This window comes from Ambystoma mexicanum, chromosome 1p (assembly GCF_040938575.1).
Source record: "Ambystoma mexicanum isolate Mex_15411 chromosome 1p, UKY_AmexF1_1, whole genome shotgun sequence".
In the NCBI taxonomy this organism is placed as follows: Eukaryota; Metazoa; Chordata; class Amphibia; order Caudata; family Ambystomatidae; genus Ambystoma; species Ambystoma mexicanum.
This window is the reverse complement of record NC_090921.1, coordinates 1,116,107,828-1,116,124,567: the sequence shown is the minus strand read 5'-3', so window position 1 is coordinate 1,116,124,567 and position 16,740 is coordinate 1,116,107,828. Positions and strand designations below refer to the sequence as shown.

At 46.4% G+C, this 16,740-nt stretch overlaps 1 protein-coding gene across 1 annotated transcript in view; it reads right to left on the bottom strand.

The window, feature by feature from the left end:
• The window catches only part of LOC138449245 (zinc finger protein ZFP2-like), a 381,275-nt gene that overhangs the window by 211,590 nt on the left and 152,945 nt on the right, over positions 1–16,740 (bottom strand). The window contains exon 4 of the mRNA XM_069604754.1: positions 5,185–5,292. Coding sequence (XP_069460855.1) covers positions 5,185–5,292 — 108 coding nt within the window. The remainder of the gene's footprint in view (positions 1–5,184; positions 5,293–16,740) is intronic.

Sequence of the window (16,740 nt, the reverse complement as noted above, 5' to 3'; positions counted from 1 at the left end):
TGCCATTGCGCCGAACAATCTTCTCAGATTTAGCACAGTGGATCTGCCTGGGATGAACCCAGACTGGTCGGGTTGTACCAGTGTGGGCATGTGGGGGAGTAGTATATTTGCTAGCGTTTTGGCAAAGATTTTTACGTCTGTGTTTATTAAGGGAAGTGGGCGGTATGAGGATATTTCATTAGGAGGCCTTCCCGGTTTAGGCAGCACGGTTATGATAGCCTCGTTGAGGGAAGGTGGCAGTGTGCCTGTAGCGATAGCTTCCTCCCACTACCTTAGTAGTTTAGCAACAAGAATATCCTTGTACACTTTGTACAGTTCAATGCCAATGCCATGGGGCCATGGTGCTTTACTGGATACTATGGAGGTTACAGCTTCTGCGATTTCCTTCTCATTTAAGGGACTGCTAAGTTTCTCGCCAGCTTCCCTGTCCAGCGTAGGCAGATTGGTGTCTGCCAGGTCTGACAGCACTGCCTCCTCTGACACTTTGTCGGTGTTGGTGTAAAGTGTTTGGTAGGATTCCCTAAACATTACGTTGATTTCATTGGGGTCGACAGCGGTAGAGCCATCGGGCTTGGTGATCGCGCAGATATGTTGTGTTTCCCGTTCCCCTCTCACAACGCCTACCAGTAGCCAACCAGGTCCGCCCTCCCCCATATCGTTTGGCCTGCATAGTCCTGGTTATGAACCCGGTCTGCCAGGTCGCAGAATTGTCCTTTGATTAGACCCAGCAGTGTTTTATTGTGTGTTGTCTCGTACTGATTTTATAGATCTCGTAGTTCTTTCTCCATTTCCTGTGTGGCCTCTGCTGATCTTCTGAATAACCTGGCTAATGGCTGTGAGAGAATCTCAATGGGCATATTGAAGCTGACCAGTAGTCCTGCTGGTGGTCCTGCCCCTGTGCCGCTGAACCTGCTGGTCCCACCCTTGGCCCCATGCAGCACCCCCTTTCTGGAACTGGCCCCCCTTCATCCAACTTCTGGCCCAGGTCCTGATACCCAGGTTCTGCACCCGACACCGGTTCTACCCTAAGTATACTCATGTCCGCCTCCCGTGCCCATGACTCTGGATGTCAGAGGTGTGAGTGTTGATGGTTTGGGGCCGGGCGTGGAGGTGAAGTCCAGCTTTCCATCCAGCCTTGGGAGCCAGCATATGCTCTGGGCTAGCTCTTTGTTTTGTCTTAGCCCTCTTCGGTCTCCCAAACCCCCCAATAAAGGAGAACACTCCTCTTCAGTTCCACCTTCCATCGACTCCACCAAGCCGCTAAGCTGTCCCTGTCACCTCCTGCTCCCTGAGCTGGCTGAGGTCAAAAACCTTCTTCTTGTCCTGATTAAGGGATTGTTAGGGAACAAAGGGGAAGGAGGTGTGGGAAGGGAAAGAATGGGTTCTTCAGGGGTCAGCCCAGGGCGACCTACTCTTGGCTTTGTAAAAGGAACACACTCCTCGTACCCTGGAATGCCCCATGCCTATGTGGCTAGGCCTCCCCCTTCTTTGAGGAGCCGACCAGAGGCGGCCCTCCCACCAGCATCCCCCGAACGAAGGGAGACCAGCGAGTGCACCGGATGTACAGACTTGGGGACCGAGCCCTCACCATTGCGGAAACCCGTTAGGAGAGCCCAGGGCCCTTCACGCCCACTGGGGAGGGAGGCCGGTGCCCCAATCCCTGGCCTGTTTAAGCCTCCGTCTGGGCACCATTTATGTAAAGGTTTCAGTAGCTATAGGGCGTTCCTCCATGGTGTCCCAAAACTATCCATCGATTCAAGAGAACCAAGGGATGCCCTTCGGAACAAATGTCTTCATTGGCTGCGGACAGTGGGGGAATGTGGGTTTGTGTCCGGGGGCTCTTTGTTGGAGTGTTTCAGACTGCCCAACTCCTCAGGAAAGTTGGATACTGTTAAATTAGTCTTTGGGGACAGCCAAATGGCAAGGGCCGTCTTGGAAAAGTGTAATGGCCGCTGGCAGTCATGGAAAAGTGGTATCACAGCCGGTTCATCTCCCATTCACGCCCACGTTTGGCACACCGTGGACACCCCTGGCAACAAGCCCCTCTCAGGGGCAAACCTGACCACCTTGGGTCTGAGGCGGTCTAGGAACTACCAGGGGTTAGGGGTGAGCGGACCTGACCACTGGTTTATTAATCCATTTGGGGGCCATCATTAGGGGGGCAGTCTTTTGCAATGCTCAGTTGTCCCCTCTTTGCTGTGTTTTTGTTATTATGTATTAGTGTCTATTTTTAGTGTTATAACTGTATTTGTAGGTTGTACTTTGATGGCCTTTTTCGGCGGAATAAAGTTGTTTGACTTGACTTGTATTCAAATGTTTGGGAAAGCTTTGTTTCTTTTAGAATCTTCATAAGTGATGATTTCCTTTTATGCGACATTCAAAATCATATAAATATGTTGTTTTAACTATTACTGAATGCCAAACAGAAAACAAGAGTTTAAAGTTTCTCAGTAAATGATTCTGTTGTTATTTACAATTGGTTTAACTGGAATAAGACTTTGAAGTTTGCCTTTAAAGGCCCCAGCATTCAGACACTTTCGAAAATGTGCTTTCATCTGCACGCGACCATACTCCACCATGTACTGCAGTAGGATTTGGGTTGATTGTTCGTACTCGATTTGTTTGTGGTAAACTGACTGCAATGTAATTGCTCTAACATTTTGATCGTACAAAGTAAAACAATAAAGAAACCCAAACATCCCCTACACCACCACTACCCACCCGCCCTCCCTTACTTACCTGCTTGCTCGCCTCCACCTCCCCTACACCTCTGTGGCGTTGCCGGACCGGTGTAGATGCATTACCCATTTCAGTGCAGCTGGTGGTTTTCTTCTAGAGGGCATGGCAATTCCCTTCTGTGCACGGCCTTCTGGGACAGATAGGCCTACAGGATGAGAAACAGAATTCTGGCCAGCAAGGGGGGCAGTAGGCATTGCGTGACATGGGTTACCAACGCTTTGCAGTCAGACCCCTGCAGTCTCAACTGTGACACAGCAGCCTGAGGAGCTCCAGCTCGTACTTTTTTGGCAGACAGGCTGCCCATGCTGCAACCCTCACAGCTGTGCAAGCCGTGTCTGTTTCCCACTGATACCACCCTGGATCAGCATTTTTCGACCACCAGCGAGAGGACGATACAGAGACCAGCCCATGCGGCTAGCAGATCTCAAATTTAGCGCCTGTGAAATCTATTAACCCATAGCACAGACGTCAATCTACACAGAACTCCGTCCTGATGAAGGCCGTGTTAAAGATGAGGCACACCTAGCCCACCTAGAAACGGCTGAAACACCTGGTGTAGACGCACTACTCCCCCCAAAACTACAGCACATTAATGCTGTTTACGCACAAAAAATAATTTTGTGTACCTACCATTGTTCTATGTGTTTTCCACAAATGTTGACTTGAATATGTACACTGCAATATGTGAATTTCTTGGCAAATCCTAATAGGAGTCGGGTTTGTTACACACACACAATTTGGAGATTGTCCCAAAAAAAGTTTTTTTGGCACTGTGTGTTGTAAATATATTTTTTTATCTGATTGTTCTGTTTTAGCAAACCATTTTGATGTCTTAATTTCTCTAAACGTTGGATTTATGTCTTTTTGCACACAACTTTAATATAAAAAATGAGTTTTATCTCTACAACATACTATTGAAGAGTGATTCCTTCCTTAGCAATGCAGAGTTTGATAATACATGTGGAGGTGTTGTTCTGAGCCTAGCATCTTTGGACCTATTCATTTGTATCTTTTGTTTTCCTGGCATTGCGTGACAGACATTGGTATCTGGTACATCCAATATGGCACAAATAGGGAGGTGGGGGGTCAGAGACTGGGGATCTCACAACTGCAAATTGGGATTGAGGTGAGTGGGCACAGCCTTTCAATTGTGCAAATTTGTGTCAACATTTTAAACAACAAATAGTGATGTGAGCGGGGTGCAAACCCTCTGGTTGTGCCTCCACACAAGACACAGGAATGAGAATGAAAGGTGGGACCTAGGCTGAAGAGCCTGCAGTGAGTCGGGTAAACTAATACAATAACTTTATCCCAAGTTTTTATCAAAGTCATGCGAATGTTCACAGTTCTTTAAAAATGCTACGTGATCTGTTTAATCAAAGAATGATAAACAGCAGATGCCGGGAAGGCCTATGCATTTCGGACCGACTGGTCTTTCATCAGGACGAGATCTAAAGTGAATACATATTCAAGCAATTGGAAAAAAAGGAAAGCCATATGTAATGAAAATAAACCCACGACCCAACAACAGTCATGAATGTAGATATGCAAGCAATGGAGAAGATGGGGATTTACACTGCCATGCCGCCACTTGTAATCCCGTGGTGAGCCCACAGGACCAAGTGGCGCTGATGGCAATCGATTTTGGTGGAAAGTCAGCGGAAATACACCCAAACTACCACCAAACCCGTGATGAGTCCCACTGAGTGTCTTTCCCAGTTTTTTAAAAACAAAATAAACTGAAAGAGAAAAAAAGATTACATGGAGGTGTGATGGCTGGAGGGTTCTGAATAAATCAAAAAGCACTTGTAAAGCTCTGGGCAACCCTCAATTTTTTAAGCCTGCTAAGCCATTACAGAAGAAGAAAGGCCATACGCACATCAGGGTTGGTCACACCCCAAAAGGGGCAGTCCAGCCCGATCTGTTAGGTCACATCCCTTTTGCACAGGATCTCAAGCAGCCCCAGACATGTTTCGGTCACATTGGACCTCAACAGTGAGGTGTAGCTTGGGTCACTGGGCATGGCAAGCCTGGGCCCAAATCTGGACATACCATCCCACTCAGGGTGACAAAGGCAACACAGAAGGGTGATGGCATCAGGGTAAGGAAGGAATCAGAAGCCACTGGCAAAAAGGTTGCACATGCACCGGGGCAAAAGCATTGAGTTAAAGATGGAACAGAGTAAGAGACGAAAAAACCTTGCTCCCAGGTAACCCTATACGTGCCCAATCCTGAAGGGAGTTCCATTAAGGGATAAACATTCATCCTACCTGCTTTACCCACCACCCTAAATGTTACTTTGCAGAGAGTTCCAGCTCAGCAGCCTTCCTCCTAGCCTTCACAGACATACTCCTTGCATCATCACCCCCAATATTATCTGTTAATTTTCCAGAAGAACAAACAAGAACAAAAGGTTCATGCAGCTCACAGGCATGCTCATCGTACCTGCATGGGCATAGCTGCTGCCTTCTTCTGCAAAAGGTGGATCCATCACGCTCTCGTCTAAGTCTTGCTCGCCATTTAAAACATTGTCATAGTTAAATGAAGGAAATCCTATTGGAAAAACAAACCATTAACAACCAGACCACAAATAAACCGTTAATATTCAGACCACAAATAAACAGGTTACACCAAACCACAAATGTGTGTTACGAATGCCTACAAGTGACTATCACTTTGAACTGTTTCTTGTATAGAAAACTAAGGTGTTCAACTGGGATTTATTAACAGGCGTATAAACAGCTTAGTGTAACAGGAAGATGATTAAGTTCTACAATTATGACAAACTGGAATAAGTCAGAACGAAGCAAATGACCGCAAGGGATAATCGCATTCCATGCGGGGAAAAAGACTATACTCTTGTGCAGACCTAAGTACCTGGTACGATTGTGAGGGGTCACAAACCCATTTCTCAGTTTTGTAGTCCAGGACAGTGGGGGCCCTTCCCTTAGAGGCACCAGCACACGCTGCCGGGTACGCCTTCTATCCCCAATCAGGTGTGGATGTTCCACTTTTCTAGTGCTTCCAATCAACTGTTGGCTGTTGAGTGCACTGGGCTCAAATAGACTATGGATGGCCTTCCTGCAGATTTGCTTTGTAGCAGAGAGAAGTTACTGGGGCTCCTTCCTTTTTGCACATAAAACTATCCTGCTTATTTCTGCTTGCTGGCGTCTTCTGTGTCCCACAGCCCCGGCTGTAGACACACGGCACATGGATCTGCAGGGCTTTCTACCCTTTCACGCCCCGTTCTGGTCTCAGTGTCTTTTTTGCTCCTCTGCAGCGCTCAGTGTCCTTTTCACCAGCACCTCTCCAACCTCCTCAGCGTTGGGTTGCTGTGTCTTCTTTCCAGGCGGGCCTCTCCTCTTCTATAACCTGTCTTGCCTTTTATGCACCTGTAGCCACTCAAGTGGCTGCTGGTGCAACTCCTTTGCCTGACCATAGTTAAGGATTTTACTGGGACATGCCTGACCATTATAGTGGTGCTTCACAGTCCTCTTCCTCGTCTCATTACCAAAGTGATGTGCACAAATGAAAGTGTGCATTACTCACAGTTGCCTCTTCCTCGTCCCAGTCTTAAAGGAATATTAATGTGGGACAGTGGGGGTGGGGGTGTGAAAGAGGGGGCGACTGATAATACCCTACAAAGGCAGGCAGAGGGTAGGGTGCATTCTGACGAGGGAAAGGGGGAAGCCATGCCTCACCTAAAGACATCCTCTACCCACTCCCCAAGGTCCCACCACCCAGGTGATCCTCCCTCGCATATCCACCCCCAGGGTTGGGATCCAAAAGCGATAGACTTTCCCTAGCCACCTGAGAGGAAGATCCAAGGGGAGTAGATAGGAGGATGCACTCAGTTTCCTCACACTATATATTAATTAAGTTACAGTTGAATTGGATATTCTGTATATAGATGATTGTAAATATCTACTGATGTTAACTGACGCAAATTTATCATGCATCTTTTCCGTTTCTTAACTTTCTTTTAGTTCCAACTTTTTTTGTTATATCCATTTCGAACTTGAAGTGCATTAAGATCACTGACTTTAAGCTAACCAAGTAGAAAGACTTATATCTATGCATTATTTTTTTAAATATCTAATCAGACACATTTTGTTATGGTATTTTTTACATTCCATTACTCATTACTGTTCATGTCATTCTTTTTGCCCAGACTGCGGGGCGACATGATGACGTCATTGCATAGGTTACAATATTGATTGATTGATTTATTTATAGAGCGCTTTACACCAAAGGAGCTCTACAATGGAACAACAGATTACAAAAAACCAACAACACTTAAAAATGGGAGCAAAATTTACATCTTGAATCATCCAACAAAACAGTGCAAAGAGCAATTAACTGAGGGGGGGTAGAAAGGGGAGAGGGAAGAGGTGGGGGAGGAGAGGGAGTTGGACAGGGCGAGAGAAAGTGGAAGAGGAAGAGAGAGGAGTAGGAAAGGGGAGAGAGGAACCAGGTGATAGGGGAAGTTTTCAAGGCGGAGAATGGAGGAGGAGGGATTTAAGGGAAGTGCGAAATGAGGCGAAGGTCGTATTAGCGCGGATTGTAAGAGGGAGTAAGTTCCAGTGCATAGGTGAATGAATATGACCGCATCACGTTTTTTAAACATTTTTCATGCCATGTTTTTACATGAATATATAACGAAACACAGAAGTTTCTTTCTCGACCTGTCCTGGAATGGTGGACAATGGAGATACGGTTATTGTACACAATTTTTTACTGCACATTTTATCTTTTTTAATGCATGAGTATTTGTACTCTTGTATTCAATTTTTTCTGAATTGATTATCTGACCGTTTTTTGATCAGCTTACACCTTTATGCCTAAAAAGGTAATTTGAACTTCTCTCTTTTTACTTTTAATCTGTCACCCTTAATATTTTGAATATGTATTATATTTGTTACCATGGATTTATTTCTTTTCTACTTGTAGATGGGATTTTTGAGCCGAATGAGTTCAATTTAGCCTCAAGTTACACTTTCTGATTTTGTCCCTTCTCCAATGTATGAACATCATGAGATTAACGTCTGATTTTCATGTGGGTACACCTTCTAACATTTCATGAACCATTTAGTTTTAAATTAACTGTGGAGGATTTGTGTATTGGATTCAGATGACTTGTATGTGCTTATGAATTATCCTTGAAAATGATATTTGATACACACAAGTGATTATTTGTATTATTGACACAATAAATAAGTAGACTGAATCACAAAATTGAAGCTCTCACATTTTCTAAGTGTATTATTCTAAAAGCGACTCTGATTGACACTATATAGTAGCTACTTTACTTATTTGTTGTTGACTGGTTTTCACCAATTTCCGAGATGTGCAGGGGAAAGGGCTATCTTTTTTCCTGGATACCATTATTTTTTTTAAAAACTTTATTCAACATCACATTCTCTGGCATTGTCCAAAGATCTCCCAGTACTGGTGAGAGGTGTACAAACAGATAAGGGGTATGGAAGGGGCGAACGTCGCATTCTCACCCGAGGTAATGCTTCTGGGGGAGACAATGATTCTTGGCACGAGGAGGGGCTCACACGCAAACTGATAAACATTCTACTCTTTACGGCTAGAAAACTCCTCATTATGCATTGGAAGGCCAAGGATCCGCCTTCGGCTGCAGAACGAAACTCACTCCTATCGAAAACATGCAAGTTGGAATGTGCGGCTCTCGCGCGCTCACAGCCCCAGAACCCCTTAAGAGCATCACGAGCACGAATATTCAACAAGCTGATAGACAAATATGCATAGGGGAGCAGGTCATAGGCCCAGCTGAACAGAGATATGAAACTCCATGGATTTAAACTATCGACCTTGAACTTGGCACGGGGCGGAAAGGCCTCGGTAACCAACATACTGCACAATTACAGGAGTGCCGGGAGTAGACCATAGTTTAAGGGGGGGGTAGGGGGGCGGGCAATGTTACAGGGTATGTTTCAGTTGTTTGATATTCGGGCCAAAGCGGAACGGCGGGGGGGGGGAAGATGGGGGGGCTGCTAAATCAAGGCGCAGACTCCAGCACCCAAACCCCCTCCCCCCCGTGTCCCCTCTGCCTCTACCGAAACACTAGTAAGACAACACAAATTGAATATCAGGACTTATGCCTAATCTCGACCACATTTAACTGCATGAAGTTTGTACCTATATTATAAATGCCGATAAAAATATTGTTAAAAAAAAAACTTTATTCAACATATGGCAGTTACATACAGTGGTCCATACAATTTATGCTGCATGCTTTGAATGTTTTCATACAGTTGTATTAAGGTACAGATATTTCATTCAGGCGCAATGATCGTGTAGTCTTAACCTACTATTGTCATTCCATACACACTTTGGTCAGTAGTTCCACATAGTTTCTCAATGTGGGATCGATATGGGGCCCATATGTCTTTAGGCTGCGATGCGGCCGTTACTGTTTGTATGTAACATTCCTCATCATTCACATGCGCCATCTTAACATACCATTGTTTCAACGTTGGTGCTTCTTTTGCCTTCCAATTTTTTTAATATACTTTACTTTGCTATTTTGCAACTAAGGTTGAAGAGCCTGCGGGTTTTGATGTTGGCCATGCCTATGTATCCCAAAAGATATTTCAATGGAAGAAGTGTCAGGGGTATGTCCATCATCCTGTGTATTGCTAATGCAATGTGGTACCAGTATGTTGTTATTTTGGGGCAGCTCCAAAACATGTGTATGATGTCGGCGTTGTCCGAGTTGCATTTTGGACATAGTTGTTGTTGCTCGGGTTGAACCTGGTGATGTGCATGGGGGTGTAATGAAGGTGATTCAGTACTTTATATTGTATCAACCGCAGTCGAGCGTTAAGTGACACTTCCCTGGTCAGGCTGCACATTTCCCCCAGCTGTGTTCATCTATCGTTGTCCCTGTGTCCCTCTCCCATTTTACCCTCAGGGTACTAGGAGTTGGTGTGCCATGTTGGAACAGGGAATATAGTTTTGCTAGCAGCTTCCTTTTGCTGTCGGGTTGTATTACCATTTCCATGTATTTGTTGGGTTCAGGTTCGGCAGGGTACGATGGCCATTTCCGTCTAACTGCTGCCATCATACGAAAATATTGTAATGTTTTCACTGGGTTATTCCCTAGTTTACTCTTAAATGCATTTAACGTGACAAACCTACCATCGGGAAAGAGGTCGCCCAGTTTCATTTCCCAATCAGGATCCCAGGCGTTTTGAACATCTACGTCCATGGTGGGATGGAGGTCAGGGTTGCGCCATAGCGGGATGTGCTTGCTATATATTTGTGATCTTTAATTTGGTTATAACTCGCCTCCAACCATCTAGTGTAGTTTGTAATGGGTCAAAGGGGCAGGGATCTAGTTCATGTTTGCATAAGAGGGTGGTCCTTATGTCTCCCGGTGCAGCTGACTGTTTTTCTAGGTCTACATGTGAGTATTTGTGTCCGTGTTTATTGTACTTGGGCTGCCAGGTAGTACATTTCGAAATCCGGGGCTGCTAGTCCCCCCTATCATACGGCGCTGTGATAGCCTCCCAATTTATTCAGGAATTTCTACCTCCCTAGACAAATCCAACAGACAGCTTCCGGAGTGTCTTGAAAAACTGTCTACCCGGCCATATCTGTATGGTAATGAAGTACTAAAGGAGTTTAGAGACAATAATCATTTTCAGGGTGGAGATTCGTCCTATCAATGATATTGGGAACTTGCCCCATAGGTTGAGTTTGTTCTCGAGTATACTGAGATGATCGGAGTGATTTTTGTCATATAGAAGTTTCGTTGATTGTGCTATTATGACTCCCAGGTACTTCACTGATTCCTCAGCCCATCTCATCCCGTGCAGTTGTTTAGGCTTGGCAGTTCTCTCAGTTAGCAGGAATAGTTACGATTTCGACGTGTTAACTTTATATCCTGAATGCATGGTGAACTTGCTAACTTCTGTGAGTATAGTTTCTATGTTTATGTCAGGGTTTTTAAAATATATTAAGGTGTCATCCGCATATAGCGAGATAATCTGGAGCGGCCCGTATTCTTATTCCCCTGTGTCCATGGGAGTCTCAAATTCTGCAGGCGAAGGGTTCTATCGTCAGCGCAAAGAGCAGGGGCGAGAATGGGCACCCCAGACGGGTGCCTCTTGCTAGCTTTATTTCCGCAGAGTAATTTCCATTTCTCCAAATTCTGGCTTTGGGGTTACTATACAATAGTTTGACACATTTATTGAAACCCTCCCCCGGCCCCATGTGCTTTAGGACTCCAAATAGGAAGTACCAAGACACAGAGTCAAACCCTTTTTCAGCGTCTAGTACCATTGCTATCGCTGGGACGTCTGGGTTTATTTGTGCCATTGCGCCGAACAATCTTCTCAGATCTAGCACAGTGGATCTGCCTGGGATGAACCCAGACTGGTCGGGTTGTACCAGTGTGGGCATGTGGGGGAGTAGTATATTTGCTAGCGTTTTGGCAAAGATTTTTACATCTGTGTTTATTAAGGGAAGTGGGCGGTATGAGGATATTTCATTAGGAGGCCTTCCCGGTTTAGGCAGCACGGTTATGATAGCCTCGTTGAGGGAAAGTGGCAGTGTGCCTGCAGCGATAGCTTCCTCCCACTCCCTTAGTAGTTTAGCAACAAGAATATGCCAATGCCATGGGGCCATGGTGCTTTACTGGATACTATGGAGGTTACAGCTTCTGCGATTTCCTTCTCATTTAAGGGACTGCTAAGTTTCTCGCCAGCGTCCCTGTCCAGCGTAGGCAGATTGGTGTCTGCCAGGTATGACAGCACTGCCTCCTCGGACACTTTGTCGGTGTTGGTGTAAAGTGTTTGGTAGGATTCCCTAAACATTACGTTGATTTCATTGGGGTCGACAGTGGTAGAGCCATCGGGCTTGGTGATCGCGCAGATATGTTGTGTTTCCCGTTCGTAGCCAACCAGGTCCGCCCTCCCCCATATCGTTTGGCCTGCATAGTCCTGGTTATGAACCCGGTCTGCCAGGTCGCAGAATTGTCCTTTGATTAGACCCAGCAGTGTTTTATTGTGTGTTGTCTTGTACTGATTTTATAGATCTCGTAGTCCTTTCTCCATTTCCCCTAACACCTAACTGATTTTAAAATGCCCCATTTAGAGGCAATCATTACCCCACAGAGCCACACATTGAATGCTTCCCATATCGTGGTGAATTTGTCTACTGAGCCCTCGTTTTCAGGGAAAAATTAATCAATGTCAATTCTAAGTGTTTCCACCAGGGAATCATCTAGCAGTGCGGCCAGGGCCATTCGCCATATGCGGGTGGGTCTAGAAGATGTTGTTCGTCGAATTTCGAGTGTCAAAGGGGAGTGGTCCGACCATGTTCATAGTAGTAACGTGGATTTGTGTACACCGCCCACCCAGTTCCCAGACAGGAGCCATAAATCTATCCTTGAGTGCGCATCATGTACGCTGGAATAGTAGGTGTATTCCATCGATGATGGGTGATGTGTGGGCCAGATGTCAATTATGTCGAATTGGAGCATAATCTGTTTGATAGCGAGGGAAGCTTTGGTAGCGGTTCTGCATTTGGTCATTAAATCTAGTGTTGTATTGAAGCCCCCCTCCCCCGCATTTAATCTGGTTATCAGGATTCTGGCCTATCTGAGTTGCTATGTGGAAGTAGAATGCGGGGTCATGTGTATTAGGGCCATATGTGCTTACCAAAGTTAATGGTTTGTTGTTGATTGTGCCTGATACAATGACATATCTGCCCTCTGGGTCGATGTGCACCAGACCAGTCTTAAAGTCAACATTCTTGAGTATCATTATTACCACTCCTCTTGCCTGTGACGAGTAATTTGTGTAAAATCTATTGTTCCCCCATGTCGGCGCCATGTGTCTGTGTGTCAGTTCCAGTACATGGGTTTCTTGTAACATTATGATATTGGGGGTGTGCCGTTCTAGATATGCCCAGATTTTCCTCCTCTTTATCAGATTATTGAGTCCCCTCATGTTCCAAGATATCATTTTAAGGTGTGTCGCCATCCCACCCTGTTTTCTATAATTCTCTGCGCCGTCCGCCATGTCCACATCGGGCACCCTCAGATAGGACCAAACATGTATGCAATCTGCCATAGATTTTCCAACTTTTCCCCCCATAGCCTATGGGCTAACCCTACCCAGCTTGCGCAAACTTTAACCAACAACATCCCTCGTTCCCCTTTATTGTCCCACTCCTCACCATCAACCCCAACTCAATGATGTGCCCTTAGGTAACTTTTGAATACACCCTGGGAGGTCATGTTGGGTGCCTTAGCTGACTTTTGTGCTTGACATGTCCAGAGTAGTGTTTATCGATTGCCATCATCGGTGGTATATGCCTGGGCTTGGCGGGGCCAACTGGTCCTATCGAAGTTTCCTTCAATCATTATCATCCAGGTCGTTCATGACGTCGTTACGTGGTGCATTTGGCTCCAAGCGAGGTTGTCAAGGAGGCATGGGTATTCATGTTTCCACGTACTGCATGGCCTGTGTCGGCTCTCCCACTGTGTTTTATCCTCAATTTGGCAGGAAACATCAAGGAATAAGGCACTTTTCGGGCACAAAGTAGTCTTTTTACCGCGTCATATGATCTTTGTGTTTGCACGCTGGTTGCAAAATCAAATTGTAGAGTGCCTTTCTCCCTTGAGAGCCGCAGGATCGTGTCTCGGTCTCTGCAATTTAATAGGCAGGCAATTATTGTTCTTGCAGGAGCTCCCGGACGGGGAGGTGGTGCAAGTCTTGGGTGCGCCCTCTCGACTAGGAATTGTGAGGATAGTTTAGAAGGATCGAACATGCTTTTCAGGAGGTTCTCCACTAAATGTTCCATGGGTCCTTTACAAGCCGAATATCCACTATATCGTCCAGTTTAACATTGATGGCTAGGAAGCCATTTTGCATTGTTAGTAGCAGATGGTCGTCCCTGGAGCTACCCTCGCCGCCCTCAATAGATGAGGGGCTAGCGGGTGGTGAGGTAACCGCTGCCACAGGTCTGGGGCCAGCGAAAGAGTCCATTTGGCTTTTTTTTGTCACCTTTTGTCATGGTATATCTCCCACTGCAGGTCTGGTATGTGTTTGTTTTTGTGCGTAATTCCCGAATTGGGTTCCTCTATCTAATCCCTGGTGGGGGATCATTATGTTTTCTACAGATTGAGTATCGGCTGTGGTAGCTGGCTAGGCCTGCCTTGGGCCTGCGAAAATAGTTGCAACCTGTTGCTAGTGTGGTCTATGGACCTGTCCAGGTAGTTAGTGGTTTCTGTGTACTATGATGGGGGCAGTGTCCACCTCTAGCCAATACCTCCCTTTGGGCGGCCGTGGCTTGGTTTCTTGCATCCGTTTGTATCAGTGGTTGCGTTACGTAGCCCGCCTCCTCGATTAAGATTGTAGAACCCGGGACCGCCTGCAGGTATGTTTATCACCTGTACTTCATGCCTCAGTGATCTTGTGTGTTGTAGCAGGCGTAGACAGTTCCCGGCACGGTCTGTTGGGTGCAGGCTGCAGTGTGGGCCTGTATTGTTAGCGCGATGCGGTCACCATCAGTTCTTGTTGCACTTGTGATCTGCGCCAATGCTACTGGCCCCTGTAGTATATGGGCCTTGCAGCGTTAGGCCCTAGTTCTTCCTGATAGGGTTCCACTCCGCCTCTCGTCTAGTGTGCATTGTGCTTCAGGTGCGCATATGTCGGCCCTACAACAGTCCATGTGGGAGTGTCAAGGGCAGCGGGGGTCAAAACCGGTTGGTCCCACTTGGCTGTGTATCTTCTCAGGCTGGGCTAATTGTCCGGCTGTGATTTGTTGCTTTTTTGCATCGCAGGTTGCCAGCCTCATCCCGGGGCTTCACAGAGCGCAAGGTCCTCTGGTGCCTGTTTAAGCCACCCGGTGGTCTGATATTGCACGGATTGCATCGCTCGGTGCGAGTGTTTCATCCCAGATACTAGTCTAGAGTTAGGATTGGGGGTTTATATGTCCCCAGGCAATTGCTTGTGGAGCTCCTTGTGGAGCTCCTACAGGCTTATTTGTCTTACGTTTTTGGCTCATGCGGCTGTCTCTACCAAGAGAGCCCCCAGGTCTATGAAGGAGCGCTTCTGGGATTGGGTTTCCGACTGACGGCTGACTGATCCGTGGCTTTTGCGGTTGGCCCTGGTCGTGCCTGAATTCGCGCTCTTACTCTCCCCATGGTAACTTAGCCTTGTGGAGTGGCAGTCTTTTGGACCCCGCGCGGCCCGTGGCGGCTGTGTGATTCCCACTCCAGCCTCTCTCCATGTGTGAGGAGGCTCGCACACCACAAGGCGGGAGGCTGCTATCCACCTCTATCCACCTCTCCTCAACAGGGCAGACGGCGTGGGCCAGCTGGTGTCGCTGTAGAATGATGTATTCTGCCACGGGTGAGGTGGGTCGAGGTGGTGGCACGCGTATTGTGGGAGTTTGCCGCCCCGTCGTCTGCAAGGCAGCGCACCCAGTCAGCCAGGCTCCACACGGGGTCCAGAATGGGCTACGAGGTCTGAGCGATGTGGTGTGGGTTAGGTTCGCTGATAGACCCGTCCGTGGTCTTGGTGCCGTCCAGCCCACCCGGCTTCCTCTTGCCACCTCGGTGGGAGCGAGCTCCTCCTCCCCACTCAGACACAGAAGTGGCATTGCAGGCACCAGCGCTCTTTAGGAAGGCTGTTGCTATAGCTTGTGGTTTTGCCCCAGTCTCAGTGGTTTAGTGCCCAATCGATTCCTTAGCTCTGTCGCTCTGTCAGCGGCTCAAAAGTTATATTTCATGTCTGGTGATGGCAAATGTTGTTCAGGATTTGCATAGGACACGGAGCTCCTCGTTTAGGCGGCCATTTCGCTCGGCTGCTCTACAGCACCTGCCCCTCCCCCCCCGATACTATACTTGTTAGTTTTAGCACACAGGCTCAATAATAACTGAGGTACCTCCCCTGCACCCACGTCTATTTAATTGTTATATACATATTAAGTTACTGGTTAGCATCTCCTTGAGATTTGGTGTACATTGGAACAATTTTGCTATTTTACACTATATCCCTGGGGATGTGTATATTAGTTTAGAGACCTTGGCATTTGGGACTAGGGCCTATTGAATAAATCCTTGCACCTGTTTAGTTCTCCATTTAAGCACCTTTACTCTAGCTATTTCTCTAAGTTGTAGCAGGACCCTGCAGAACCTATTGGCCATTATGCAAACCCCATCTTGATAATCATGAGAAATGAAGGTGTTGAACTATACTTTTGTGTGAAGAGTGTTCTGTTGACCTCACACAGTCACATTCTTTTTATTTATTTATTTGTTATTGTTATTTGGCAAAATAAGCTCTTAAACTTTAAGACAGTGAACTACAAAAGAAGAATAAATACATATTTAATCAAAATTTCACATAATACACTTAGGGCCTCATTACACGGAATGCGGTAAGGGTTTACTCTTACCGGTAAGGGTACCGGTACACCCTTACCGCCTTACTACGAGGTCCCTTTGCGGGACCCGACCTCAACGCAAAGGGACCTTGGAGGCGATTACAGTACCGCAATTTGCGGTACCGTAACTGCCGCCTTCCCCATTCCCATTGAGCCCTATGGGGGCTCAAATGGGAATGGGGAAGTGCCATGGTGAATGGGGAATTACCACCCCCACACACCTTGGAATGTGGCTGTAATTCCAGCATTCACCATGGCAGGCTCGGTACGGTACCCGCGGCAACCATGGCGCTAATAGCGCCATGGTTACCGCCTACCGTGTAATGAGGCCCTTACAGTCCTTACTAAAAAACACGTGAGAAGAAAAAAAAGAAAATAAGGAAAAAGTTACATTGGGTCCTACAGCAATTCATTTAAACCCACATAAAATTAATTCCTATTTATACATACTAATCTTAAAACACTTATATTCGATTCTCATCTTCCTTCTAAACACCTAAAATACATTTGAATTTATTTTTCTTTTAACTCTTCCTTCAGCTTAAAAGTAGACTTTCTACAAAACCCACCATT